Here is a 27592-nt window from a genome sequence, read left to right as displayed (position 1 = left end):
TCTCAGGTTATTTGACCTGCCGGAAAGCTGGAGGCAGGGTAGCTAGTGCGTAAAGCCTGCCGGAATGAAATTTCAGTTAGGGCTCGGGAAGGTGCTGACCTCTGGATGGCTTTCCAAAAGCTAAAACCGGTTCACTGAACCGTTTGAGGTTGGCCCCTCCTTGTTTATTACAAAAATCCAGAAACCAGTGGCCTCACTTTCTGAAACTGCTCGTGCTCGAGCACGAATGTAGCCTTCCTTTGAGGAGAAAAATCCCCGGAGACTCGCACTGCCCCGCTCCTCTGTCTTGGCCCTCCTGGTCTCCGAGCCGCTGTCTACTCCTGCCTTCATGGGCTGTGGGTCACCTGCCTGGGGCTGCCTTTCATTTCCCACCATCAAATCATACTTGCCCTTAGCCTGAGTTCACCATCTGGGGAGACCCTTTATCCGACATTCTGATCATTTAGTCTGGTAGAGTAGAACTTGAACTTCTCAGTTATCAGCTGATTTGGGTAAGGATAAGTTTGTTTGTTTTGGAGGAGAGGTAATTAGGTTTGTTTGTTTATTTTTATTTTTAATGGAGGTACTGAGGATTGAACCCAGGACCTTGTGCATGCTAAGCACGCACTCTACCACTGAGCTATACCCTCCCCCCTAGGATAAGTTTAACTCGAAATACCGCCTGTCTTTTCATAAGCCATGCTGATCTTGGCCTGGGTCAGATCCCTAGTCTCCTCAGTTCTGTATTTTATCACCTAAGGCTGGTCGAACAGCAGATTTTGTCTTCCCATTACTCCAGCTGAATCCCAAAGGTTAGCTCTGTGTCTCCCGCAAGAAGCTCTACCTTGCCTTCAGAAACAGTTATGGAGATGTGGATTCCTCAGAGCCATTTTTGATCCTGTCCACTTTTCGGGGTTATAAGTACCATGGAATTCCAGACCAAATATAATAACCTTGCTTAAGAAGGAGCATATGGTTTGCAACTTGGGATTTTTTTCTCGTCTGCTGTGCTGTGCCTGCTGAAAGAAAATGGAGGCATTTTAGGAAATGAGATTGGGTTGGGTTTTCTCTAACCACTGCTCTATTTCCACAGTTCTCTGCTTCTTGTCATTTACTAACAACCTGATCAAATGATGCTCCCCAAATAATTATTATCTACAGTATAACAGCAAAAAGGGAAATGGGAACTCTTGCCTTAATAACCATACCTAGTATGTTGTTACCAAATATATAGTGTGTTCCCAGCTATCTTAATTTCTTCTTCACCTAATCATTAGAGGTGCTGCGATTCCAAATGCGCAAATGATATTTTATTTTTTAATCTTGAAATTAGCGTACAGGAAGACTGACTTTTTTTCTTTTGGTGCACAGTCCTATGGCTTTTAGCACTTGTATAGATTCAGATTACCAGCACCACCCCCATCATGATCCAGACCAGCGCCATCACCCCTCAAAATGTCATCTTTCTGTCTCTTTGCAGCCACACCCTCCTACCACCCCCAACCCCTGGCAACCACCGATGAGCTGTTCTCCATTAATGTTGTTTTAAAATGTATTCTTCTAATAGGATACGCATCCAGATCATCAGGATATTCTGAAAGCGATCATAGCATTCAAAAGTCTCATGGTAGGTGATATTCTAAAATTATAATTCTCCATTTTGTCCTTCACAGAGTGATTTGTGTATAATGTTTCCTTCTGCAAAGGTCTTTAGAGTGGAAAGAAGCTCTAGTGACCGTATCGCAGTGATTGTTTCATATAATGTTGGCTTCCAAACATCATGCTTACCTGTGGGAGGTTGCCAGGCTGAGGGTATAAAGCACTTACATTTGAAGTCTCTGCCACATTAAGCATGGCTGTGTAGGTGGGGGGTTTCCTTTTGTCTCTTGGTCTTTACCCCAGTGTTGCTCACCTTACGTCTGTGCAACTCGTCCTTCACTGATTGACATCAAAACTGGATTCATCTGCTTATGACAAAAGGTGTGAGTCTATTTGCATATGAAAAAGAAATCCTTCATCAAACTTAAAAGGAAAAAAAACCCTACTAAAATACAATTTCTTTATATAGATTGCTCTCAAAGATACCTTAATCTTGTATCTTGAGCATGATGGCTAATGTCTTCTTGAACCCACTGATGTAAACTCACCTGGTGGCATTTTAGGAGGAAAGAAAATGTTATTTGAGGTGACTGATGAAGTTGAGCTCCATTTTAGACATTTCGGTAGCATTCCGAGTGATGGGGATCAATGTTTAGTTATTGATTCTTGCTGTGGGGCTGTGATGTCACATTCACCATCCCTCTTTTTTATTGCTGTTGAAAGATCTATACCTGCTGTGTCCACAGTTAAACAGCAAGTTGAAGACCAGAGTGTAAGGTGTCAGGTTAAAATCGCTGTTGTTGGTAAAAAATACTCGAACATTGCCAGTTTTACATGGTCCAACCTAATAGAATGGCCTACTGAAACCCGTGGCATTTATTATTATTCATGTCCCCTTTTTTTCTAAGTAAATTGAATATAAAATGTCTCTTTTTAAAAATGATATTTCATTTTAATCATTTTACATGTTGTAAAACTTGCTCTGATGGTTATGGTATATTTATTCCCATTCTAGATGCTTCAGAAATGTGTACAATTAACTTTATTTCTTCAAGTTTCCATTTAGCTGAAGGGGCAGAAGAGATTTTATTGAAAACACACCCCAAAACACGATGACAGTCATTTGGAAACAGGAACATAACTAACCATAGGCTTATTTTCATAGTCAGTTTGGAGTGAATACTGTTAAATTATTTTAAGATAACTTCACATTTTCTGAAACAGTGATATATATATGTATATATATATAAATATATAGTATATATGTACTATGTATAGTATTCATACCCCACATATTGTTTCTTGGCTTGAATTTTCATTTTGTATTTGTGAAATTCAGTTGTATCTCTTTTTTCTAAGCCTTTTAGGGATAAAAATGAATTTAGTATTTGTTTATAGCAATCTACTACTGGTCCCAAAGCAAAGTATAGGGCTTTAAGATCAATTTGCTTCACTGTGGCAAAAGGAATTGAATTTCATTTTTTAAATTAAGATGTTACTTGGTTGGAAATTGAGAGTATGTCAGAAAAATAAAATTGCTTTGTAACTAAAAGCATTATTTGCACAAAGGTAGACAAGATGGAGAGGAGCTGGAGCAGGGACACCAAGCAGCAGATGTGAACCTACCTTACAAAACGTTCGGGGGCTCAAGGCTAGAGATTTAAGGTAGTGGGTCTTTCTGTGGGTCAGGAACAAATCTGGTGATGGGACTCGTGTCAAGGAATAGGGACTCGGTGGAAATCTGAGAGTCAGAAGCCACATCTTACTTGCGTCTTGTTTTAAGTCTGTTTCAGGAGAATTCCTACTCCATTATGTTCTGCTTTGGTCTGTAGGGGCAGTGCCAAGATCTCAGAAAGAGAAAACAGCTGGAGTTGCAGATACTTTCGGAGCCTATTCAGGCATGGGAAGGGGAGGATATTAAAACCTTGGGAAATGTGATTTTTATGTCACAAGTAATGGTGCAGTATGGAACATGTGAGGTAAGTGTTTCCAATCTCAACACTATTTCTTCCATCTGTCATGTTTTTCTTCCTTTATTTCTTCTCCCATCAAGGTCAAATATGCTTGAACTTTCAAATCGGAGCACATGTCCTTTGCCCAGCCCCCTGTGTGGTGCTGTGGGAGGGAGTTAGGAGGAAAGAACAGCACCGATCTCTGCCTTCAAAGAACTCATTAAAGACAGGTTAAAAGACAAGCTGCAACTATAAAATAAACCAGAATAGTCAATGCCATATTGTGCGATCACAACAATGGATCCCATAGAATTTCAGAGAAGAGAGGGAGCAAGAAGACTTTATGGAGGGGCCGTGGAGAGAAAAGGGGAAGATTCTGTAAGGTAGAGGCCATTTTTCTCTCAGGAGAGAGCAGGAATGCAGCCTTTTTCCCCAGGGCAGTGAGGAAGCCTGTTTGTTAGGAGCAGAGGAAGCATCCTGGGCAGATGGGTGGAGTCAGACAGAAGCAGGTTATGGAGAACCTCAGATGTCAGGCAAGCGTAGTTCAGAGGGATGCAGCATGAAGGTCCTGAGAAGGAGAGAAACACCACGAAAGAGGTGTTGAGGACACTTTGGCAGCCATGGATGTCAGATAAACTGGAGGGGCTGGGACTAGAGCCAGGCCGGCTGGGTTGGAAAGTGATACATACCCTCCAAGGAGGTGGTGGCAGAGAGTATGAAACTTAAGGGGCAAATCTGAGCCCTGTTTAGAAGGGAAAGCCTATGGGAAGCGGTGAGCCAAGGACTAGAGGAGATGATGGATGTCATTTTAGACCTGGTAGCTTTCGAGGACGGTAGGTATCCAGGTGGAGACGTCTTGTAGGCAGCTTTGGGAGCCATACAGAAATGTGCGTAGGAGGTCAGACTTGGAGGCAGATTTACTTTTAGATTTGGATGTCCTTGTCAGACACGCCTTCCTGGGAAGTAAACATCCAGGGAGAAGCACAGGGGCCTGAAAATGGATTATGTCTTTTAGGAAGAGGGCGGGGCTGAGGAAGAGGGTTGATTATGTCACCTGGTGTGAGTTATCAGGTATTAAAATTGTCTTCGTTGGTCTTTGGGGCTGAGGAGGGGGGATAAATTAAGAGGATGGCATTAACCAGTGCACACTACCATGTATATAAAATAAACAACAAAGATTTACTGTATAGTCCAGGGAACTATATTCAATTATATATTGTGCTCTGGTTGCAGATTGAGCAGGAAGGCATTAACTTTTCAGGCTCACATACTTGGGAAACAAGCCTGGTTTTTTTTTGTATTTAACTGTTATGTATAGAAAGGAGACAGATAAACTGGGTTTATATCCATTACAAAGTAAAATCCGATGAGTTTTGTACTTTTAAGTTGAGTATCTTTAAAAAAAAATCACTGTGTTTCATCGCTTTATTTAAGATCTATGTTACAAGAATGATTCCACAAATTCGTAATAAAAAATGCGCAATTTTTATTCTCCACTTAATATTTTTCATTTCACTTCAGGAAAAAGAGGAGCGGTACCTCCTATTATTTTCAGGTGTCGTGATAATGTTGTCTGCAAGTCCTCGGATGAGTGGCTTTATTTATCAGGTTAGTAGATTTCATATAAAGCAAATAAAAGGACCTGTAATGAAAACAGGTTTCCATCCAGATGCAATATTTCCACTATTGTGTTAAAAGCTCCAGCCAAGTTAGATGGATCCTAGATAGATGGATAGATAGATAGATAGATAGATAGATAGATAGATAGATAGATAAAGGATAAACTCAAGAAATCCAATCGTCTAAATATAATTGAAAGAAACATTCTAACATTTTAACATTGTCTGCCACCTGGAAAACGAATTTTCTGTTTCTTTATGTATGATAATATCATTCTAGAATATGTTGTGTTCATAATTTTTAAAAAATTTAAATTGTCAGTGATAGACCTGAGACATTTCTCTGTTTCTTCTACTCATACAAAGTAAAATAAATGATCAAATTAAAAAAAAAAGGAGTTCAAAATTTGTAGATACTGACAGGCATATGCAGAATAGATAAACAAGATTATACTGTATAGCACAGGGAAATATATATAAGATCTTGTGGTAGCTCACAGAGAAAAAAATGTGACAATGAATATATGTATGTTCATGTGTAACTGAAAAATCGTGCTCTACACTGGAATTTGACACAACATTGTAAAATGATTATAACTCAATTAAAAAAATGTAAAAAAAAAAAAAGCTCCAGCCAGAAAAGGCAAAAATGACCCTTCCTTGTAATTAAACAACTTATAAGAGCAGATGTTCCCTTGATCAGAGACCTTTGTGTTACCATAATGAGTTTATTCTGGATGTCCACTGCTCTGCTAGGTTATGAATGTATAAATAGAAATCTAAGTCTGCAACTAGATAAATTAGCACATCATCTTACAGGCCCATATCACATCATTATTGCCAAGAAAATGTAAAGCTGTGTCCTCTGCCCCTATGACTGTCTTAATACATCATGTGACTCGGGTTTCTGAGATAAGTCATTCAGCTCCTTCGGAAATTAGACTTTCTTCAGCCTGCTCCCAAAATATGGAGATTATAAATTACTGTTGCGTAATCTATCTTGGCCTAGTAATGACTCATTTTCTTAAAATTCGAGTCTCTACTTGGTTGACTGATTCTCACGATAATGTGTTAGAAACGTAAACTGTGTGTGAATCCTAACCTTATGGGCTAGAGCGTGTTAGGAAAACTCAACCCACATTTTTGCCTTGCTTTCTTATCTGATTAAAATTTAAAGCAGGGAAACACATTATCTACTGACGGACCGGAGAAATCTGTCTCGCCATAATTCAGCCCAGATTCCTAAGAGGGTCAGAGAATCTAACAGCAAGAAGCAGAGGCCTGTAATAACCACAGAATTAATGGGAATTTTTTTTTTTCTGATAGGGAAAAATACCAATAGCAGGGATGGTGGTGAATAGATTAGATGAAACTGAAGGGAATGACTACACATTTGAAATCACAGGTAGGTAATTTTCGTTTTCATGTAGCTACTTCGAATCCTTTTTGGAATGAAGTGGGGTTAAATAAATCAGTGCTATTATTTTCTGTTATATAGTCCCTGAGCAAGTTCTACACGAGCATGTCAAAGTATCCTCCATTTCCCGGGGTGACTCGGGTACAGCCATAGAACTGGGAAGCCTCCTGGTCATTCCAAAGTCTCGGCTTTGCCATTAGTTTCAATCTTCTCTTGCATGAGAGCTCCTTGTTAGAGCTAAGAAATAACAAAATGGACTGATGTAAATCAATTTTCTCTACTGTCTGTCATCTATTCCCTGGTGGCAGAGGAGCCAGAGATGTGGACTTTTATCAGCAATTTTATCATCAGCCTCGGAATTAGCGAGATCTGGTCTCATTTCTAAAAAGTGCCAAGAAGTCATGAAACTTTCTTCACGAATTGAACAAAAGGCCACATCTCGCCTAGTCTCCGGGACGTTATGGCCTGTTGTCCCTTTGGCCAAACCTATTTGGTATCCACGTAATGGCTGTACTTTTTGCACTGATGCGGTGCAGGGGCTACCCTGGGATGTTGGCCCCATGCCTTATCCCTTTCTTTCCCAACAGGGAGCCTGAGATTTGGTGTTTGTCCCAAAGACTGTAACCAGTCTTAGTTGGATCTTGTTTCAACTTTGACATTGGGTAAAGCAGTACAATATTCTCATTTTTGACCATGAACTAGATGGACAGTGTGCTGAAATTTTGGGATTGTGAGTTTGTTGAGAAGTGAAGTATTATACTACTTTCAAGATTCTGTAAGCAGTACAAACCAAGGATGCTTTTATAAATCAGATATGAATATTTATATCTTTATTATCACAGCTTATCTGTTCCTGATAAGTTTCAACAGAGTTAGCCCATAGGTATGAAAACTCCTGAAAATAGACACCCAAGTTCTAGTTGCTCGGAAGTGTTTTTACAAATGAGGTGAGCTCAAGGTCCTCCTTGCCTTTTGTTTCCAAATGCTCATAACGGGATGATGCAGGTAACATAGTAGACAGAATTGTGGTCCACTGTGGCAACAACCAGGACTTCCAGGAATGGCTGGAGCATCTGTACAGGCTGATCAAAGGACCTGCCTCTTGCAGTTCGTTATCCAAAACATCATCGTCGTCTTGTAGCGCTCATTCCGTAAGTAGACCATTTGCCCTGCCCAGGGATTATTGAGTGTCTTGTCAAATCCTGCCTGCAGAGGACTTACAAGAAGTGGTGAGCATGCCCTTAGCCTTTGGATGGCCTGTATTTGTAGGGTCTGAAGTATAGTCAAACCTCACTAATTCTGATAGTTCGTTATGGAGGGAAGCCCATCCAAATTAACATGAAGTTTTACTTAGAGATGTGCAGTTTTGTCTGACAATACTAAGTTACTCCAGCTAACTGCTAGCAAAGTTTTTCTAGCCCGAAGTCCTGGTCGGATGTTTTAATGATGAACAAGATTTATTTTAATTAGCAACTGTTATGCTCAGATTAGTAATGTGCTAAGTCAGAAGAAATAGTTTACCTTCATAAGTATGTGAACGTCTCCATGTAATCTCCTTTACGCTATCACATTCTCTCAGGAACCTTTAAGGGTAAGCTTTGAGCACTGCCTTCTTCCAAGTTATCATACATTTAGAATTCATGGAATTTTGAATTGATGAGATTTTACTGTACTTGCTGAGTGAGAGCAAAGATACACTGTGTTTTCTATTAACACTCAAACCTGTGATGTCCAAATTCCAGTTTTGAGCACAGTGCGTTGTGGGAAGTAACAAGGGCTTTGGGCATCCGATCTGGGTTCAAATCTTGGCTTTGCCAATTGCTGGCTGGTTACTTCACTTTGCTAAGGTTTGTCTTAGGGTTTTCAGATGAAATAACCTATTTAAGCACCCAATCGAGTGCCAGACACTTGACTGAACTCATTAAATGTTGACCATCACTCCACTTTCCTCCCTGTCAGGGGAAAAAAACACCTGACTTGAATGAAATTCCAGGAGAGAGGGAGGACAGGCTCCTGGGGTGTTGAGTCAGTTCTGTGCTGTTCCTTAGAGACCCCATAGTCTTGCCCGGAAAGTGCCAGTTCTCCAACTGGAGACTTGTTTTCCCCTCTTCTCCTTTCTGTGGCTGGCTTTGCTGATCCAATGAAGCTGTGTTCTCTCACCCTGTGGCACAAGGTCGGGTTCAGAGGGCAGACTGCCAACATCTCATCAGACATTTTCCCAGTCTTTTAGCTCTACTGGACAGCCCCGAGGACCCTTGGAGCCTCCTCAAATTATAAAACCGTGGAGTTTAAGTTGTCTGCGACCGGCACCTCCACTTAGACCATCAGCAGCACTAGGTTATAAAGAGGTAATTTTGCTACATATGGTATAAAATGCTTCTGCCAAGCTAATTTTGTAGCTTAGTACAAAGACTTCTGTGGGAATGTGCTAGAATTTATGATAGGTGATACCTGACAGTCAATCTTGAATTGCTAGACTCGGTGATTTTTTTCATTTCTTAATTTTCTACTTCCCCACTGTCTACGGATATTTCCTGAATATCTGCGGGGCTTATGTGCACTGCCTGAGTTTCCCCGGTCCCCTCCTGCAGCGCCTGTGGTTTGCCTTTATGATGAGATGATACTTCTATAAATTGGTAATGATGTACACACATCTCAAACAAAAGCCACTTTTCTAGAGTTGGATTGCTAACCAAAGCAGACCCAAGTCTGCATTTTGAATCATTTTGATCTGTTAAACCAAATCAGTAAAAGTCTTATGGGACCAAGCCATGGGTCTGAACTGTGGAAGTCTGAGCTATTTGCTGCAGTTGGAAAGGGAAAAGAAGTAATGAAAGGAATGTCTTTTAAAAAGAGGCTTCTAAGTGACAACCCTAGAGGACATTTGGTATTTAGGTAGTGTGGGGATTTCAAGGTTTTTTTGTTTTGTTTTGTTTTGTTTTCCTCTCGAAGTTGCAGTCAGGAAATGTCAGTCACTAGCTTCTGTAACTATGTGGCGTGTTACCTTTTCCATCCAAATGGTGTCCCCCCCCCCCGCCCCGCAACATGTTTCTCATCATTTCAACCTTCAGAAAAGATCTTCATTTATAAATAGGTCTTACTGAGTGAAGATTTAAGTTTGTGACAGTTATGAGACATGTCTTAGAATTATGGGGCAAAGGCAATATATATTTTTGTATGAAATGTGTGTTTTGATGAGTGATGCAGACTTAGCTCGATCTTGAGTTTCTTTTGATTTAAAACACCATGCTATGATTCTGCATAACTCCTGCCTCTAATTCTTAGTGCAGTAAAATTAGAGCAATATTTGGATAGTGGAGGATTTTTTGATCCTTTCATCCTGACATGATAGAAGAAACAATCCTTGAGCTAAATCTTTATTATGTACTTCTGTTCAGAATTTGGCCAGGAAACAGCCCCACAGGTTTGCTTTGGAAATTGACCTGTGATACCTGCAATCATCCAATTTCCTTCTCTGATTACCTAAACCAGGAGTGCCACTTCATAGTTATCTAAGTTCCCCTTTTAATGACGGATACTTTATAATTGTCAGTTACTAAATTCAAATTAAGGTGAGCTTTGAAGGGTAAAGTTGACTTAATCCTTCGCAGAACTAATCCATTAAAACTAAGGCATGATCACTTTGTTTCTGCTGGGAGAAGAGAGTTAATTAATACAATCTTACTATGTTGTGTGTATTTCAGTTATTTTCAGCATTTGTTATTCTGCACAGAACTGTATTTCTTGGGCTTTTGCATGATGATATTGCCTCTGAAACTAATGTGGGAAACATGATGAAATTCTCTCTGTGTAATTTATGATAACACTAACATTTCAAATGTTGTTTTAGAATTATTGATAAATGGATTTGGTCACTATAACCATCGACCTCTCACGCTCATCTTCTCTTTCTTTACATATTCACTTTAGAGGATGTCTTATATCTTAAAGGTAAGGGTAGAACCATCTCTTTGCTGTACAGTGACGTCATAATGCTGTGCTATAACCTTTGATGAATGAACCTTTCCTCTCTGCTTGTTTTATGCCTTGTTATAATTTGGTGGCTAAAATATGAAGATTCAATTCTGACATGTAAGTACTGTCTTCAAAAAGCAGGCCCTTGTGAAATACATATAAAAAATGTATAAGAAAAGGCATGGTATAATGCCTAAAAAAGGCCTGTTTTCCTGTTTTTTTTTAATGCTATTTTCCTGTTATTTTTGTCACATGTGAGTTTTTCATGTCCGTCTGTTTTCAAGTCAAAGTGGATTACTGAGCCTAAGTGGAAGAAATTAAATTCTTTTGTTGTATGTATTTTAAGGTAGTAATTGGTATTCAAGCATCACGTATATACATTGCGTGGGAGATTGGGATAAGATGGTCACTGTTTACTTGGGTACTTAGCACATTTTTAGACCTGCTGGTTATTCATATGGCAAAGGCAATGCCAACAAATCATATCTCTTTTATCCATTAATGAAAAATATGGCATTATAGATGTATATTTAAGCTTAGCTGTAGGTACCTTACTCCTAACCCCAAATGATTTATCGGGAGATCCTTCAATTGGCTCTTCTCTCTGACTACAGAGAATGTAATTAGTCTCTCTGCCTTAATTTTCCAGTCCGACAAATGGAAATTGATATTCTTCTTTGTGGGGCTGTTGCTAAGGAAAATTTATTTAACTAGTTTTGAAGCTCTTTGAAAAGCGGCATTATACCACGTTAGTGGCTACAATTGTTATTTAATTCCCTGAAAACTGTATCAGTGGGGAAGATAAACCAAGTTAGGAATACATCCAGTACTTTCTCTGCAGATGGTACCCTAAAGGCACTTGGCATTTGAGACGATAATGTCATTGCCTCGGTCTTACTTGACCTTTTAGACTTTATCGGAGCCATTTTTATTGTGTATAGTATTAAATTTTGATCCACTCCTCAGTGAGACTGTCAAAATCAGAGAGAGCCATTCTATTTAATTTCATTTGCTCTTTTTAATTTGTTTTTTTGGGGGAGGATCTTAATTCATAAAGAAACCTCTATCCTTACAGGAGTCTAGTAAAAGCCCCAAAACAATGAAGAAGTTTCTTCATAAAAGAAAGACTGAAAGAAAGCCATCGGAGGAGGAGTATGTCATCCGGAAAAGTGAGTGTTTTGTACGTGTACAAAGGTGGTTATTGATGAACTCACAAAGGAATATTGCAGACAATTCAAGCAGTTTGGTCTCGGCATCATCTTTTACATAAAGAAAAATGCATGGAAGGCTTTGGTCACTTCGAAGATTTTGTAATAAGCCATCTCCTGCTGCATTTCATGTCATCTTAGGCTGACACCATCTGGATGGTTTTCGTGTTGAGTATTTGCCCTTACCTGGTTTAGAACCACTAAAGGGACCCATTTGTTATGGGTTCATTTTTTTTCCCCTCTAAGTTTCTGATGCCTGAGGTATTTGCCTTTACTGAGATCGACTAAATAGCCCTGAAGGCTGAGATCCTTCTGGAAGTTGAATGTTCCGTGATGTTCTCAGTCAGCCAAGGAATCAGCCTGCTGGCACGTAGAAACACGGCTGGACAGAGAGACAGACTGCAGAGTCGGTCAGCCAGTCGATAGGTGTACATTCACCTCTGTGGCTCGGAACCAGGGACTTTGGGACCCACATGAAGGAGGCAGTGATGTATCACAAAGGGGTGATAGAGCTGTTTGTTTCAGTCGGAAACTGTCTGGACAAATCTTTGGTGGACTCTAACTTCTGCATCCCCCATCCCCCACCCCACCCCTGCTGTGCACGTCAGCATGTTCACAGGATTCTGCCGTCCAGTCATTTCAAGAATGAGTTGGAGGGGGCGGTGAGGGAGGGAGAATCACTGACTATGCTGGCTGGTGGGAAAAAATGGGTGGAGTTAATGGGGGAAAGCTTCCTTGAGATTGGAAGGAGAGGAGGGGTATGGTGTATGGGATGAGAACTGAGGCCAGAGCCAAGCCCAGTGCTGGCTCTGTGGCCTCTGAGATGCTGACTGGACTCCCCAATTTAGAGCTCTGGGTGGCTTCTGGAGGAGGCTGCTCTCAGTGCTCAGCTTGCTGATGCTGACCCCAGAGCTCATTGGGGACACTGCCACTCTTGCTCCTTCATGGGGCTGGTTGGCTTTTCCTCCTGCCTTCGGTAACACCATCGGTCGGAAAAGCCAGTTTCCAGCACCAGAGTTCACTGCATCGTTTTGAGGGTCCAGAGGCAGATAACTCCACAAAGAGTCACGGTTCATTCCATTTGATAGGTACGGCTGCTCTGGAAGAGGATGCTCAGATTCTGAAAGTGATCGAAGCCTACTGCACCAGCGCAAATTTTCAACAAGGCCATGGCTCAAGTAGGTGCCCCCAAGCCACTTTCTCTAATGAGTGAGGTTTCTCTTCTACTGCTCCCTGCCTCTTAGAAAAAGAGAAAAGCACCCCAGATGGGCTGCAGGGTGTGGAAAGCAGCTGATTTGCAGCGGAGGAGCCGTGCAGGACTGCATCTTTCAGATAAGCTGGTTTGAGCTGCCAGGCGGTTTGTTTACCCACTGTTTCTTTTCACCCAGAGAGAAAGAGAGATGCAAGAGAAAAAAAGTTGGAGGTGATAGAAATGAAAAAATTAATTTTTTAAAGAAGTCATTCTCCTTTGAAGTACACAGATAAACTTCAGCAACACTAGTTAGGAATTAAAGAGCCCAGAGAGTTCCTGTGTCTGTGAACTGATGCTAATCTCTTCTTATAGGCAGATTTGGAGAGGAAGTCAAAATACTATCTTTGATCAGCTGCATATTTAAGCAAACAGTGCTTCACCAAATTCAAGTTTCAGAGTTGCTCTGAAAATCTGGCAATGTAGCTGCTTAGCAGGGCCCGTTCAGGGTGTATACAATTTATCACCTAATTATTAGGTGAGGGTATTTCCCCCAACAACTTTCAAGCTAGAAACAGAAAACGAGATAATATTTTCTGATTCATCCTGTGCTTTTAGAAAAGCCAGGTCACATCGTTTATGTTCTTTGTCTTCCATTATTAGAGACATTCAGGATACCCTGTGTGAAGGTTTTGCGTCTGCATAAGAGATGCATTCTCCAGAACGTTCCATCTGGACAGCCACTGACCCCCGGCTTGCGCGTGGGAGGGCTTCCTCGGGTGGACTGCCTTGAGAGATGCTTTCAGTCACCTGTCCCTAAGGCTGCTGTGGGGAAAGCGTTCGATGTGAAAGTTGACACATTTGACTGTGAAGGGGGACTGTCACACCTGCTTCTCAGACAAAATCTGGCTGCAGCTTTGGGCACGCCCAGCTCTGATGACAAGTTTGGAGGAGCCAGGAAAGGAAAGTGAGAGCACTTTTTATCACAAAAACGAGGAAAGAGAGGGGCACAGAGACACCAGAAGCCCTCATACGAAATCTGACCTCATCTCCTCCCACCGCCTGCTGTCTTGACACTGATGGAGGCACATGTTCGCCCCTCCTGCATAGCCCCCCTTTCATGTGGGGAAAGCGTCAAGTGTCTAGCACAGCGCTTGGCATGCAGTAAACCTCTTGGTCGTGCCCAACACCGTCCGTCCCTCCCCAGCCGGAAGTCCTGTTTCCTAGAACTGACCGCTGTTGTTTCTTGCTGCATCCAGTCAATTGGTCAGTCAGTCGGTCTGTTACCCACTTATTAAGCACCAAGGAAGTACTGGGCCCTGCGGAAGACAGAGACACATCCATCTCAGGAAAGGGGAGGTGATTGAGTGAAGGCAGCGAGTGTTCACAACTTGAAGGAACGTGGCTTAGAAAAGAGGAAGCCAGTGGCTCAGGGAGACAGAAAACAGAGGGCTCCAGGTCCGAAAGGAAGGGTCTAGAAGGGAGGGGTAGGTTGGAGGTGCAGGAGAGATGTCTGGTTAGGTCTCGTGGCTGCTCTGTCACCTCTTCCATCCCAGAGCCTGGAGACTGGCTGAAGCAGAGAGCGGTGAGGACGCCTGCAGCTTTGCTGCTAATGTGATCTTCTCCCCGCCCCCTCTGCCCGTGATCAAATGCTCTTAACTGACCTCTGCCTCACCCCATAGGATTGCAAAGAGGACACATGGCAGGGAATGATGCTTCTGAGGTTCTTTAAGCATGTTGTGTCCTAGTGCAATGCTGCTCTCTGCTTGATTTTTACTAAACCACATAGCACCATAGCCCAGGGTGTGGTGAGCCGTTCCCTGAAGGTGCACAGGGACGGGATGGTGGCTGGCCAGCTCTTTGCTCGGCAGGAGGCCAAACGGGAAAGGCTGGGGTCTTGGTTGAGGACAGGTCTCATGGTGGCCCTTTCATGTTATGTTTCTGAATTTACAAAATGTGCCCTGCCCGGGGGATTGAATCTATGGATTTGGCCATTTCAAACTTCTCACATCAAGAAGATTTCATCAGCTAGTGTTGGGTGACTGTGCTCGGGGTGCCAGGCAGCCGCATGCCATTAGCAAAGACCCCACAAAAACAATAATAGAAAGGGACTAACACCCAACAAATCATCTCCACCAGTAACTCCCCGCCTCCCGCCTCTCGCCACCCTTGTCTGCAGGTACACGCAAAGACTCCGTTCCACAGGTCTTACTCCCCGAGGAAGAGAAACTCATCATCGAAGAAACCAGAAGCAACGGCCAGACCATCATCGAAGAAAAGTGAGTAGAGCGGGCTTAGCCTTTTTGGATTTGTCTGCAGGCTGGAACGGTTCTGGCGGGGCCGCGTGGCTCTTGCCAAACCTGCCCTGATGGACAGTCCCTCCTCATCTGGGAATGTGGCCCTTTTTGCTGATCATGCAGTTGGGAGCCTGGGGTGGGCTCCCTCACAACCAAGGGAAGAGGGAAGGAGAGGCCGAGGGGGCAGAGCTCTCTGCATGGCTGGTGCCCCTGAAGCCAGCAACCTGTACAGTAAGGGACTTCAGGGGACACGAGACAACCACTCCAGATGGGTTTAGGAGGTGTTGGGAAGGCCATAGCACAAACTCCCCCCGCCCAGAGGGAAGCCCCGCACGTTTATTGACTCAATCACTGGACTTTCACAGACTCACTGAAACTCCCACAGCAATCCAGGGAGATAGATAAACATTATTTTCACCACTTTTACAGTTGAGGAAACTGAGGTTCAGGGAAATGATGTCCCTGGCCTACCTTTGCTCAGTAGTGAGGGTGACCTAATGGAAAATCGGGTTAAATACCATGAGGCTCATAAAATAAACACAAAGTAGACAAACAATTCATTTGTTTAAACTTGAGTCATTTCTGAAGTCAGGCCCGAATTTGCATAGGACAGCGTATTTCACAGTGCTTGGCATCGTCGATGCATTTTTCCATCTGGTGCATGAAGTGATGCAGTCGGATGGTAAAGCGCTTGGGCTCAAGAGAAGAACAGCCCTGCTTCAACTCCAAATTCACTGCTTGTTAGTGCTGTGCCCTGGGGCAAGTTTTTTTGCCTCTCTGTGCCTCAGTTTCCTCATCTATAAAATGGGTATGATAGTAATACTTTCAGTGTTGTGAGGTTAAATGGAATAAGAAGTACCAAGGCTGGCACATGGTATTCACTCAATAAATGATGACAGTTATAATTAGTATTATCATAGGTATATTAATTGCCACTACAACTTGGTGGGGTGTTCAGGAAATGTGATATTATCCCCATTTTGTATGTGAAGAAAGTAAGACCAAGAGAGGATGAGAAGACGACTGGTTACCCAGAGCTAGAGTATTGGTAAATTGTTGGATCAGAACTAGAACCCAGATCTCCAAAGTCCTCATCCAGGGAGAGAGCCAGAGAGGAAATGGCTCTTCCACAACTCAGCCAAGGCTTTTAATCCTTTTTTGGGATATATGGAATCTTCCAGAAATGATGCCCCTCACTTTGTGTCTTGTATGATGGTGTCGGGTCAGATAGGTGAGAAAGGCCATGGCGTAGTGTGGATATCGTAGGGTAGGCAAGGCCTGGTGACACATCTTGTTACAGTATGTCCGGTGATGGTCCTTCCTGCCTTCCAGAGAAAAATCAAAACCTTATGAGGAGCCCCAGACTCTTTTTTCCTTTTAATCATTTACTTTTATTTTTCCTTTTTAAATTGAAGTATACTTGGTATACAATTTTATATAAGTTAGAGGTGTACAATATACTAGTCTCTTTTTTGGGAGGCCAGTGGCAGAGGAGGAGGGAAGTACAGAAAAGGTGCGGTGATGTGGAGTTTGAATGTGCATGCATGGTGGCAGTTGTCAGTCCGTAAAAATGAGGAAGATGAGGACCGTTCATGGAGGTCTCTCTCCTGATCAGCCAGAAAGCCCACCATATTTCCATAAAGCTGCTTTTCTTCTTAAGTATTACTTAACAATACTGAAGTGCCAGCTGTTAATCTCTGAGCTTTATCTTTGTGTTCTAGGAGCCTTGTCGATACTGTGTATGCCTTGAAGGATGAGGTCAAAGAGCTGAAACAGGTAATGAAATAGGAAAGTCATTTTCTCAGATCCTAATGGGCCCACTCCCTCTTCCCTGCCACGCGCTGGTAGATGCCCTGAGGAAAGGGCCAGGAATGAGGCCGTGAGGTAGGGACTCTGATTTCCCTTGTGTCATCAAGGTGGGTTTTGTTGATTTCACCACGTGGCCTTGGGTTTCCATTTCTGAACCTTGCTTCCGTACCTATAAGGGATTGACAATGGGGTCCCAGACTTAGTTACAACTTTCATGTTTCCTGACATTTGCCAACAGAATTTAAGAAAAGACAAGTGATTCATGAGTGCAGAGGTGTCAACAGAACCATAGATGGTAATTTGTGGGCTCCTCTGCAGATATGATCCAGTGGCCCACGATGTACATTCTTCCTCGTAGGTGAGGACTGACTGTACCTGGTAACAGGGTAAAGGATGGACTGAAGGGAGAGAGACCAGAGGCTAGAAGACCGCTTAGGAGGTTATTACAAAATTCAGGGTGAGCCCTGATCAAGTCCTGAACTGAGGAGGCAGCGCCACTGAGGCTGCGGTGGAGGAACATGGATGGAAAGGAAGGCATGTGGCAGAGTTAGAGCCTGTGGGAAATGGGGCCGTGATGCGGGGATTACGAAAGAGCCAGAGATTGACGTTCGATATGGTAGTGTCCTTCACAGAAGTCGGGAACCACAGGAGGAAGAGAAGTTTGGGGGATGGCAGAGGTACTGAGTTCACTTTAGGACGTAACGAGTTTGAGGTACTTGTAACACATTGAGGTGGAAATTTCAAGTTGGCGCTGGGGACTGTGGACTGAGTGCTCATGAGATGAGATGCGATCAGTACCAGAGAGACTGGAGAGGCCCCTTAAGAGATACTGGACTTGAAAGAGAAGAGACACTGAGAGTGTTTAGTTTGAAGAGGGCCAGGGCCAGAGCCCTAGAGCACGTTTGTATTTCAAGGGTTGGTCAGCAACAAGGCGGATAATCAAGAGGCCACCTTGTCCTAGAAGCTGAGGGAGAGGAGTTTGAAGGAGGAAAGTGTAGTCAGTGGTGGAGGCTGCCCAGCGGTTGAGCAGAGAGCCCTGAGAAGGGGTCCGTTTCTTTGGTAACCAACCAGCCTTTTCCCATCATAGGAGAATAAAAGAATGAAGCAATGCCTGGAAGAAGAGTTGAAATCAAGAAGGGACCTAGAAAAACTGGTCCGGAGGCTGTTGAAGCAAACGGATGAGTGTATTCGGGCCGAGGCCAGTAGCAAGAGTGCCATCCTTCCATGACCATCACTGTGCAGTGGGCAGAGCGTGCCTCCAGGGCGTCGGGAAGTGTCCAGCTGAATAATCTGACTCAGTCTGCTCACTTCTTTGGTTTTTATTTTGTATCTTAGTCTCTCTCTCTCTCTTTGGTTGAGTGTTTGTTATTTGGTTATTGATTGGTTGTTTTTTTCCGACAGGGGTAAGAGCAGGAGGTGGGGGGAGCTGCCTTCCGGAGTCTTTTCTAATCAGTGAGAAAAGGAAAGCTAACATAGGCAGATGACTTCCACGGTCTTCAGACGGCCTTCCATTCATAGTGCCTCCTCCACAGCCATTCTCGGCTCACTCTTGTTGCGCTGGCTGCTCTCGCAAAGCTGCTGGCCATGGCTTATGACATGTGAACTTGACTTCTTCCCCAATGCTTTCCTGTGCCCAGAAGCCCCTCAGTAGCTAATTTACAGAAGGCAGCACTTCTGGAACTCTGACTAGGGTAGGGTGGACACCAGCACATTTGCCCAGTGATCCAGATGCCCTTCCTTAAACCATCATGTGCCACCCCTCAATGCACACCTTTTTAAAATTACTACCCTATGTTGTCTATAAGACCAAGAAAACAGGAACGCCCTTATTCCTTTTGTGTTGGTTGACATTTTAACTCTGTGAGGCAGAAGCTCCGGTCACCCACGCCAACACCAAATGCATTAGCAAATTGCACTGGGCAGTCCTCCCCTTTGGCAGCAGAGTGGCCCACCTCGTCCCAGTGCATGGTAGGTTTTGTCCCTCGCCTTCTGCCTTGTGTGTAAGTTTTCTATTTCCCCAGTGCTTTCAGCCAACCATACCAAGCGGTGTGTAAACTAGTATGTGTGCGCTTTGCTTTTTACAGATATAGACTGTAAGCAGTTACTTTTTATCTACATTGCATATTCAAGTTGTGACCTCTCATCCTTCAAAACAAACTACATTGAGGAAATGTTGCACCCTAGCAGACAGCTTTAATTCACTTGATTGCTCCCCCATATACGCTGTGAGAAGCTGTAATATTCTTCCGCCTCTTCGAGTAGGACTCTAAGCCTTCTTTCCAGAAATGTGCTGTGGGTCCAGTTTGTATAGCTGGAAAGAAAAGGCCCCTCTGGTAGCTGTGTGCTGTTTACTAGTGAAGCTAATTATTTGGAACTGGTTTCCTCAAGTTGCTCGTCGAGTCAAATCCTCGCCTTTGTAAGTATCTCAGAAATTAGAACTGTGATAATGCAGGCGTAGAAGAGGGTCACAGAAGGACAGCACACACCCAAAGTCAGCACAGTTGAAGGCTGGCCTGGGGCTCTACCACCGAGCAGTCCAGCCTGCCCCTGTCTCTCCCAAAGGCAGGGGAAATTGGGCCAGGTCGGGGAGATCACCAGAAAGAGAGGCCAAGGGCCAATGGACCGATCAAAGTTGTCTCCCAGATCCATTTGATGGGTGTCTATAAGTGTGGGTTTTGCAAATGTTGGTTAGAAACCAGACTTGAAGCTTGAACCCCCCGGCTTGCTAAGCCCTTTTCTTTTCTTTTCTAGTATGGGCGGGGGATGGTCTCCATTCCCATAGCTACACAGTATGGGGCTGTTGACTGCTTGCTGCATGGCAGAAATTACACCATCCATGGGAAATGGACCCTTCCTGCAGACCAGCATCAGCCAACCACACACCGCCGTCTTTGGACGCTCAAGACCGAAGAAGATTTCTAGGACTGGCTGTTGTTCTATTTTTAGCCCAACAGTTTAGAGACGCCATTCTTCACCTAAAAATTAAAAACAACAATAACAACACAGATCATAGCATCTGCCCTGTCTGTGGTCCATCAATGGCTTGCAATAAATGTGCAAACTCTATCCCTAGGACACATTTTTGTGATTACATAATACTTTCGTTGATAAAGTATCTAGGATTGCTTAAGCTATTGAAAAGGTCTTTCTTTTAAAGTGAAGTGTACATATGCATGTTTTGGGGACTTGGCCCTTCTGGTGAGAGGCCCTTGGTTCTCTGGGTAACGTAGCTTGTGCAGAGTGGTGGCCATGCTCACACACTCAACAATCATATACAGGAAATGAAGCCATGTTAACCTGACAGCAGTGTCTCCATAGTTGTGTTGTTTACAAGACTCTACAAGTGGGTCCCGTTACCCTGTAGTTAAACTGCTCCTCTTCTGTCATGTCCCTTCTTACCCAAGCTTCAATTTTCTAACTTGTTTTTATTTTGAAAACTTTTAAAATCAACATTTTCAATAAATAAGAATAACAGTGCTTTATAAAATAAGTCCTGTGTTTCTTCTTCTTCTTCTACTTCTTTTTTTGTTTTTGTTTTTGTTTTGCTATCTGGTGTGCAGAAGGATTTCTTATGCTGCGTCAGCTTCCTCTCCCGTTCCCTTGTTAGCTGCCCACTCTCATCAGGCCCCCTAGCCAGCTTCTATCTTTCCCACTCAGGGCAGATGATATTTGTTCCCCACTTAACAGAGATAATATGGACCACGAGACAGAACCTTCCAGAACTTTCCACCCCTCTCCTCCTGGCCCCAACCTATCAACTATCTGTACCTCTTCTCACCATTTTCCTTCCAATATTAGAAAAAAGGGATACTCACTTTCCTGTCCAGGCTTATCCCTTTATCTTCAGTCTTGTTCCCACCCCTCTTTATATTTTGCAGGATTTTGTCAATCAATAATCTGCAATATTTTGGCCACAATTGGAATGCTGGTGTCAGCAGTCAGGGTGAAAATATTTGCTCCACCCCAAGACAGATACCGTGGATATTATCTGTTGCTACTCAGCATCCATCCATCCCCCTTTTTGTCCCCACCTCATCCCTGAAGTCTGAAAAAAAAAATACATATTCCAGACTCCCTTGCAGCTAGAGTTCCAGATACAATGCAGGTTCTGATATATTTTCAGTTCAGTTAATGAGATGCCTTTGCACAATGTGTGAAAAGCTTCAAGTAGGCAAAGGCCATCTTCCAGGGGCTTGGTGGCTGGCAGGCAGTTCCAAGGATATGTTCGTGGCTTCTACAGTCCAGTGTATCTATTCACAGTTTGGGAGATCAGAGTGGCAGCAGTGATGGTGGTAGCAGCAGCATCTTCCGAAACTAGATTTGGATCACAGCTACAGTGTTATGCATGACCCTGAAGCCATTAGTCTAATGGAAGCCCCCTGACGTCCCCTTCTATAGCCAGCAGTTTTGTAGGCACCTAATGTTACCTTTCTGCTTTATGTTTCCTACGCTGAAGCAATGGCTATAACACAGCACCGCCCATGGGGGAAGCCCTGTACTGTTTTACGTGGATAAGCTCCTGTAACCCGCACAACAACTCCATGAGGTATTCACTATTGTTATCCCCATCTCACAAGTGAACAGGGGTGCAGAGGTTGAATATGCTAGTCTGTGTGGAGCAGGGACTTGAAACCCAAGTCTATCTGCCTCCCTAATCCATGCTCTTTCTACTGCATTTCCTCCTCTGTCCTTGGCACTTGCTAAGTCAGCTTCTACCTTGACATCAACTCTTGTGAAGTCACTGATGAGCTCTTGTTGACAAATCCAGGGAGCCCTTTCAGTACCTATCTTGAACTCTCGGCAGTATTTGACGCTTGCCTCCTTGATAGATCTCTCCTTCCTTGGCCTTCATGAGCCCAACTCTCCTGGCATTCATTCAACCCTTCTGACCACCCCCTCAGTTTCCTTTCCTGGACCTGCCTCCTGCCTACCCCCCCGAACGTTGCTGACCCTTGATGTGCTTTCCATAGCCTCTTCTTGGACAGTCTTGTCTACTCGTAGAAGTTCATTTGTCAAAATGCAGATGACTCCCTTGTCCATATTTTTCCATCCTGATCTTTTGCCTGAGTTCCAGACCCATGGAGGCAGCTACTTTCTGGACATCTCAGCTTGGATGTCCTACAGCTCCTCAAACTCAGCATGTCCAAAACTGGACTCCTTGTGCCTGGTCCCAAGTCTGCTCCTCCAGTGTTTCCTATCCCAGGGAACAGCATTCCTGTCCACTTGCCCCAACCAGAAAAACAGGCATTATCCTTCATTCCTTCCCTTCCTTTAACCCTGTATGACATTTATACATTAACCCTTTAGATGTCTATTCATCAAGTCTTAACATTTTAAACTCTACTGTGGCCCCATGGACCTTTATCCTCCATTGCCTATTTTTGCCACTTGACATCTCATCCTCAAGCTGTTGCATCCCTTTGCCTCTTGTAGTCTGGCCTCTTCGGTGCCAACAGGATGATTATCTAAAATATCTATGTCATTCTTCTATGTCCTCATTTAAAAACATAATCTCTTGCTACTCCCCACCACACTCAGTAAAGTTTAATCTCCTTGAATTTCTCTTGTCTCATAAAATGCCATTTGTCCTGCCTAGAGTCCCTTTCTCATCCCTGTCCATCAAGCAAATTCTTTCCTTTCCATTTAGAGTTGGCTCAAGTATCTATCTGAGCTAATGATTTCTAAAATGCACAGATATATGTGTATAGGCATGGGTATGTGTACATTTATACATAAGTAGTATGTATGTTTGAATCTATTGGAATTGCCAGATAAAATACCAGACATCCAGTTAAATTTGAATTTCAGCTGTACATCAAATATGTTGGCATAGATCATGTCCCAAATATTGCATGGGATATATTTATACTAAGGTTTTCAATGTTTACCTGAAGTTCAAATATACCTGGGTATCCTGAATTTTTATTTGCTAAAGCTGACAGCTTTAATATGTATGTGCGTACATATGTGTATATAAACACATGCATTTCTTAGGAGAAGTGACATCATAATAGCGAGGCACACAGCTAGTGCCCAGAACTTGGTTTCTAAACACAGTACTCTTCACTGAAAGGACCCAGGGATCCTTGGAGAAATGGCTGATTCTCTGACTGAGGCAGGAAAAGTACAAGATTCACCTGGAATATCTTGTGCCAAGAAGTAATGTCCAAAAATACGATAGGGGCATATTACGGAGACGTAGGTGCCAACTTGAAAAGGCTCTTACTGACCAAAGAAGGGCAAATTTGAGCACCAAAATAGAGACAGTAATGAGTTGGAAAACATTGGAAAAAGTAGAAATCTATGAGTCTATGATAGTAAATGCATAAATGGGGAGAAAAGGAAGACTCTCGTTTACAGGACTGTGCTGAGCGGTGACTGGTAAACGTGGAAGGAACACTGAGGTTGGAAAGATCACCATTTTGCAATCATCACAGTAAAGACCAGTTCAGGCAAAAATAAATACAGGGGGAAACGTTGATGATGGGCACGTTATCTGCATGGCCTTAAAGCGGTTCCCCAAGGAGAACTAGTTGTGAGGTGGAAAATAGTAACCATAGCGATTGGACAGCACCCTACCTGAGTGATCAAAGTTCACATCAACAATGAGAGGCAAATGGCCATCGTGTGCCTCCAGACATGAAACCCTAAGAAGGACACAACATCATTTAATGTGGAGTTTTCCATCCAGGAAAGCATACCTTGAATTTAAACAGAAGGAAACACCAGACAAGCTCAAAATAAGGAACATTCTTTTTTTAAAGGGGACAGATTGTTACTATATTAGTCTAAAATGTCAATGTCATTAAAGACAAAGGCTGTGGAAATATTGCAGATTAAAGGCAACTGAAGAGACATGACAACTAAATGCAATGCTCGACCCTAGACTGGATCCTGTGCTGGAGAGGATATTATTGGCTCACTTACCTGAACTGGAATATAAATGGAGGCTTAGTATCAATGTTAAGTTTACTGAAGGTAACAGTGCTGTGGTTATAAATAAGACTATTTTTATTCTTAGGAAATACACAGGGAAGTATTTAGGGGTGAAGGCCATGATGAACGCAACTTCCTCTCAAATGATTCAGAAACCAGTTTTACCTTGTACTATTTCTATATTTGCAACTTTCCTGTAAGTTTGAAATGATTTTTAAATAAATTTTTCTTAAAAGCTCAAACATTGCCTCCTCAGGAAATCCAGACTCCAGCATCCCTTTTTGCTCAGTCATCACAGTGCACTTGATTTGCTTGTATCTTTTTTCCAGTAAATTTATCCGTGTGAATTCCCAGCCTGATGCAGGGTCAAGCCCATAGCACCTCCTCAATAAATATTTGTTGAATGAGCCAACGTTCCAAATAATTTGAGGCCTCTGCTGTTTGAGAGAATTGTGAAGACTTGCCTTGGTGCCAACAGCAGAAGCCCACGCGGGTTCCAAGCTTCTGCAACCCCCAAGCCTGCAGGGTCCTGTTAGTGACCCAGCTTCCTCCTCAGCTGCGGTAGAGCAAACCCCTCCGGGCAAGCAGGCCAGAGGGCAAGTTATCTCTGCCAGATGAGCACAAAGGCTGTTGCTAGATTGGGCTTCAGCATGAGCTGTTTGGCCTGGACACCAAGATTTTTTCTCACCCCAGACCCTCTGTGAACGAATGCCTCCTGCCTGCTGACCGGAACCTTTTCTCAGTCTTCACACCTCTGTGCTTCCCCACGTTCCATGTTCTACTCTCTCCCTCCGGGAATCCTTTCCTCCCTAGGGCCCCTCCTCCCTCCGACATCCTCCAGGACTCATTCTGTGCCACCGGTCCTGCAAAGCCTTTCCTGACACCGGCCTTCCCCCGCTTGTCTGAGTTACGTGTGTTTCCTTTGTATTTCCTGTGACACCGGTCCTTACACCCGCTGCAGCACTGACACTGGGCTTTAAACGTTTGCACACCTGTTCTGCAAAATTCTATGAGTTCCTTGAGGGCAGTGACTGGATCCTATTTATCACGTGCTTAGCACAGAACGTGTCATCTCAGTGTGGGATGGGTGGGTGGATGGCTAGAAAACAAATCTTTAACTCTTAGTAGTAACAAAACATGTGAAACAGATCTAAGATGTATTGAAAGTTACATGTTGGATTTCAGGTGGTTTACAGTCAGAGAGGTACAGAAGATAAGAGTAGAGTTTGTGACCAAATGTTATTGGACTTTAAGTGGGATTACCTTAGGAAAATGTGATGGATAATTCAGTGGAACTCCGGGAGTTTTCTTGAGAGTTGCTGAATTGCCTGCAGGGGTTACTCAGAGGAGTGTAGTAGGGAAGCGGGAAGTTTGTGTGCTGATATCCTTTAGATTGGAAATCAATGATCATAGATTTTTTTTTTTAAAGACACCTTCTTAAATATCCTAAAGATGGAACTGCCCAAACCTGCTGAAAAATTTGGGAACCCTTATCCTCCAACAATTAATTGTTTTTGACAATGAAACTAAGAAAGTCTTTGCTACACACAGATCTACTCTAGTGTTCGGTATATGTTCTAACCTTCTCTTTTTTTTTTGCTTTCATTTTGTTTCCCATTGGGTGTGGTCTTTGGTCTACTACATGGGCGATGCTTTTCATGTGTACCTGGGCTGCCAGGCATTCTCCTTGGTCTCAGAGGTTTCAATCATTTTAAGATGTCGTCTGGTCTACCTACAGCACTGGGTGCAGACTGGTGTGCTGGGGGCCATGTGGGGGTCCACCTTAGTGCTCTTTATCTGATGGTCTGTTCCAGAGAGCAGATTCTGCAGGGAACTTTCTGTGAATGGTCTCGTCACATCCTAAGAAACCTTGCAAAGCAAGTATTCTCATCAACCCCACTTTACAGACGAGAATGATGAGGCCTGGAGGAGATGATGTGACTTTGTTTATGGTTATAAAGTTGGTAAAACTGTGGAGCCAAGATTAAGACTATCTGTTTGACTCCAGACTTAACCACTGCCCTACAATGAAAATTTCTGGTTTTGTTTTGTTTTGTTTTTTTAATGGAGACGTGTTTCACAGAGAAAAAGAACGTAACAATCATGTTCTATGTTTCTGTGTCAGAGTACTTCAGGCTGCTCCAAAGGGTGATGTAGCTTCTAACACATGGTCTCAGGCCCTATGGAAATAGTCCAATTCAACACAAAATGTGTTCCCTTCTGGAGCCCAGGTGTCTATATGTTGTTTCCCTTTAACTGGGGCACCCTGTACTGACAGCTTGCCAGGCAAGACTGTCTTTTGTAGCCATTTACTTCCTATCATGGAACAGAGACAGTCATGTTTTATACTTTGTTTATTTTATATTCATCTGGAAATAAAAGTCATTTCAACCATTCCTCCCCCCTACCCCTTAGATGGAATACAGAGTGACACGTTCATGAAAATGGAATTAAATTCGATAATTTATGATCAGACTATTATAGGTAAATCAGAAGTGTACCCAAGGCCTTGTCATTTTTTGGAACAACTTTGAAAAGATTGAAGTTTGGAACCAACATCCTGTACTATTTTGCCAACTCTCATGTACTATTTTGCAAAGTATAATAAAAATATTATCTATTTTTATCTACAGTATGATTTTTAGTCATTCTCTACTCCCTGAGTATATTTTATCATATGGATATTTTTGACATAATGAAAGTATTGCGAATTCTTGCTTTCACCAACACAGAACTACCTCATGGACTACTGAGTTAGAAGCAGCTATATGTATTCATTCATTGATTCCTTCATGCAATGAATAAAGGGCCAATTCTGTGCCAGACCATGGGGTAGACACTGAAGTTACCATGGTGAACAAGACAATGTCTCGGTCCTCAGGTGGGTCCCAGCATAGCAGGAAACACCTCAACCACGTCAGTGCTGTGTAGCCGAGGTGTGGGGCCAGCGGAGAGGGGAGGGGTGTTCCAAGCAGAGAAAAAAGCCTGCCTTTGTCCTAAGGTGGGAAAGCATTTGTAGCCTTGCTTAGAGGAACTGAAAGTTGGAACTTAAGACCCTGAAAGAGATACTGGTAGGAGAGGAAAGAAGTTAATTATTTTGGTCCTTATTCTAAGGTCATGAAGAAGTGGGGGAGTGGTGACAGCTGAACTGAATGTTTTGCTCCGGCTGTGCACGGAGCATGGGGAGGGAGAAGGCGTGGAGACAGGGGGTCTAGGAGGCTGCCGTGGTATTCTAGAAGAGAGATGGCGGGAGTGTGGACTAGGATCATGGCAGCAGACATAGAAAGAAGTAGATGAATTTCAGAAGTATTTAAGAAGTAGGGTTGATGTGTCTGGCTGGTGGAGTTGGACATGGGAGTGAGGACGGTGAGATACAAGCCTGGTTTCTGGCTTGGGAAGCGGGGCAGTGGGGGCGGCCACTCGCTGGAATGGGAAACACTGAAAGGAGATCCCAGGATTTTGAGGGAAGATCGTGTCCCTTTTGGATGCCTTGGATCTGACATTCTGGACCCACCATTTGGAAATGTGGGCAGTCAGGGACCATCTCTAGGGGGCAGGTCACGACTGAAGGCAAGACATTAGCAGCAGCAAGGGGGTTGCTAACCCCAGGAG

The 27592-nt window shown here is 43.3% G+C and overlaps 1 protein-coding gene across 8 annotated transcripts in view; it reads left to right on the top strand.

The window, feature by feature from the left end:
• Positions 1 to 20534, top strand: part of ARHGEF6 (Rac/Cdc42 guanine nucleotide exchange factor 6) — a 95439-nt gene extending 74905 nt beyond the window's left edge. For 2 of the 8 annotated variants that reach the window (XM_032475832.1, XM_032475835.1), the window contains 12 exons: positions 1547 to 1606; positions 3411 to 3557; positions 5052 to 5138; positions 6476 to 6554; positions 7572 to 7717; positions 8777 to 8914; positions 10497 to 10517; positions 11617 to 11710; positions 12838 to 12927; positions 15118 to 15217; positions 16957 to 17011; positions 18132 to 20534. In XM_032475832.1, the coding sequence (XP_032331723.1) occupies positions 1547 to 1606; positions 3411 to 3557; positions 5052 to 5138; positions 6476 to 6554; positions 7572 to 7717; positions 8777 to 8914; positions 10497 to 10517; positions 11617 to 11710; positions 12838 to 12927; positions 15118 to 15217; positions 16957 to 17011; positions 18132 to 18272 (1158 nt within the window). In that variant the 3' untranslated portion in view covers positions 18273 to 20534. The remainder of the gene's footprint in view (positions 1 to 1546; positions 1607 to 3410; positions 3558 to 5051; positions 5139 to 6475; positions 6555 to 7571; positions 7718 to 8776; positions 8915 to 10496; positions 10518 to 11616; positions 11711 to 12837; positions 12928 to 15117; positions 15218 to 16956; positions 17012 to 18131) is intronic. The other 6 variants (XR_004318240.1, XM_032475828.1, XM_032475833.1 and 3 more) reach the window with 6 other exon arrangements.
• The last annotated feature ends 7058 nt before the right edge of the window (positions 20535 to 27592 follow it).

The sequence above is a fragment of the Camelus ferus genome, chromosome X, assembly GCF_009834535.1.
Source record: "Camelus ferus isolate YT-003-E chromosome X, BCGSAC_Cfer_1.0, whole genome shotgun sequence".
Lineage (NCBI taxonomy): Eukaryota > Metazoa > Chordata > Mammalia > Artiodactyla > Camelidae > Camelus > Camelus ferus.
Note: the sequence above shows the minus strand (reverse complement) of the source record. Positions and strands in the feature narration are given on the sequence as shown.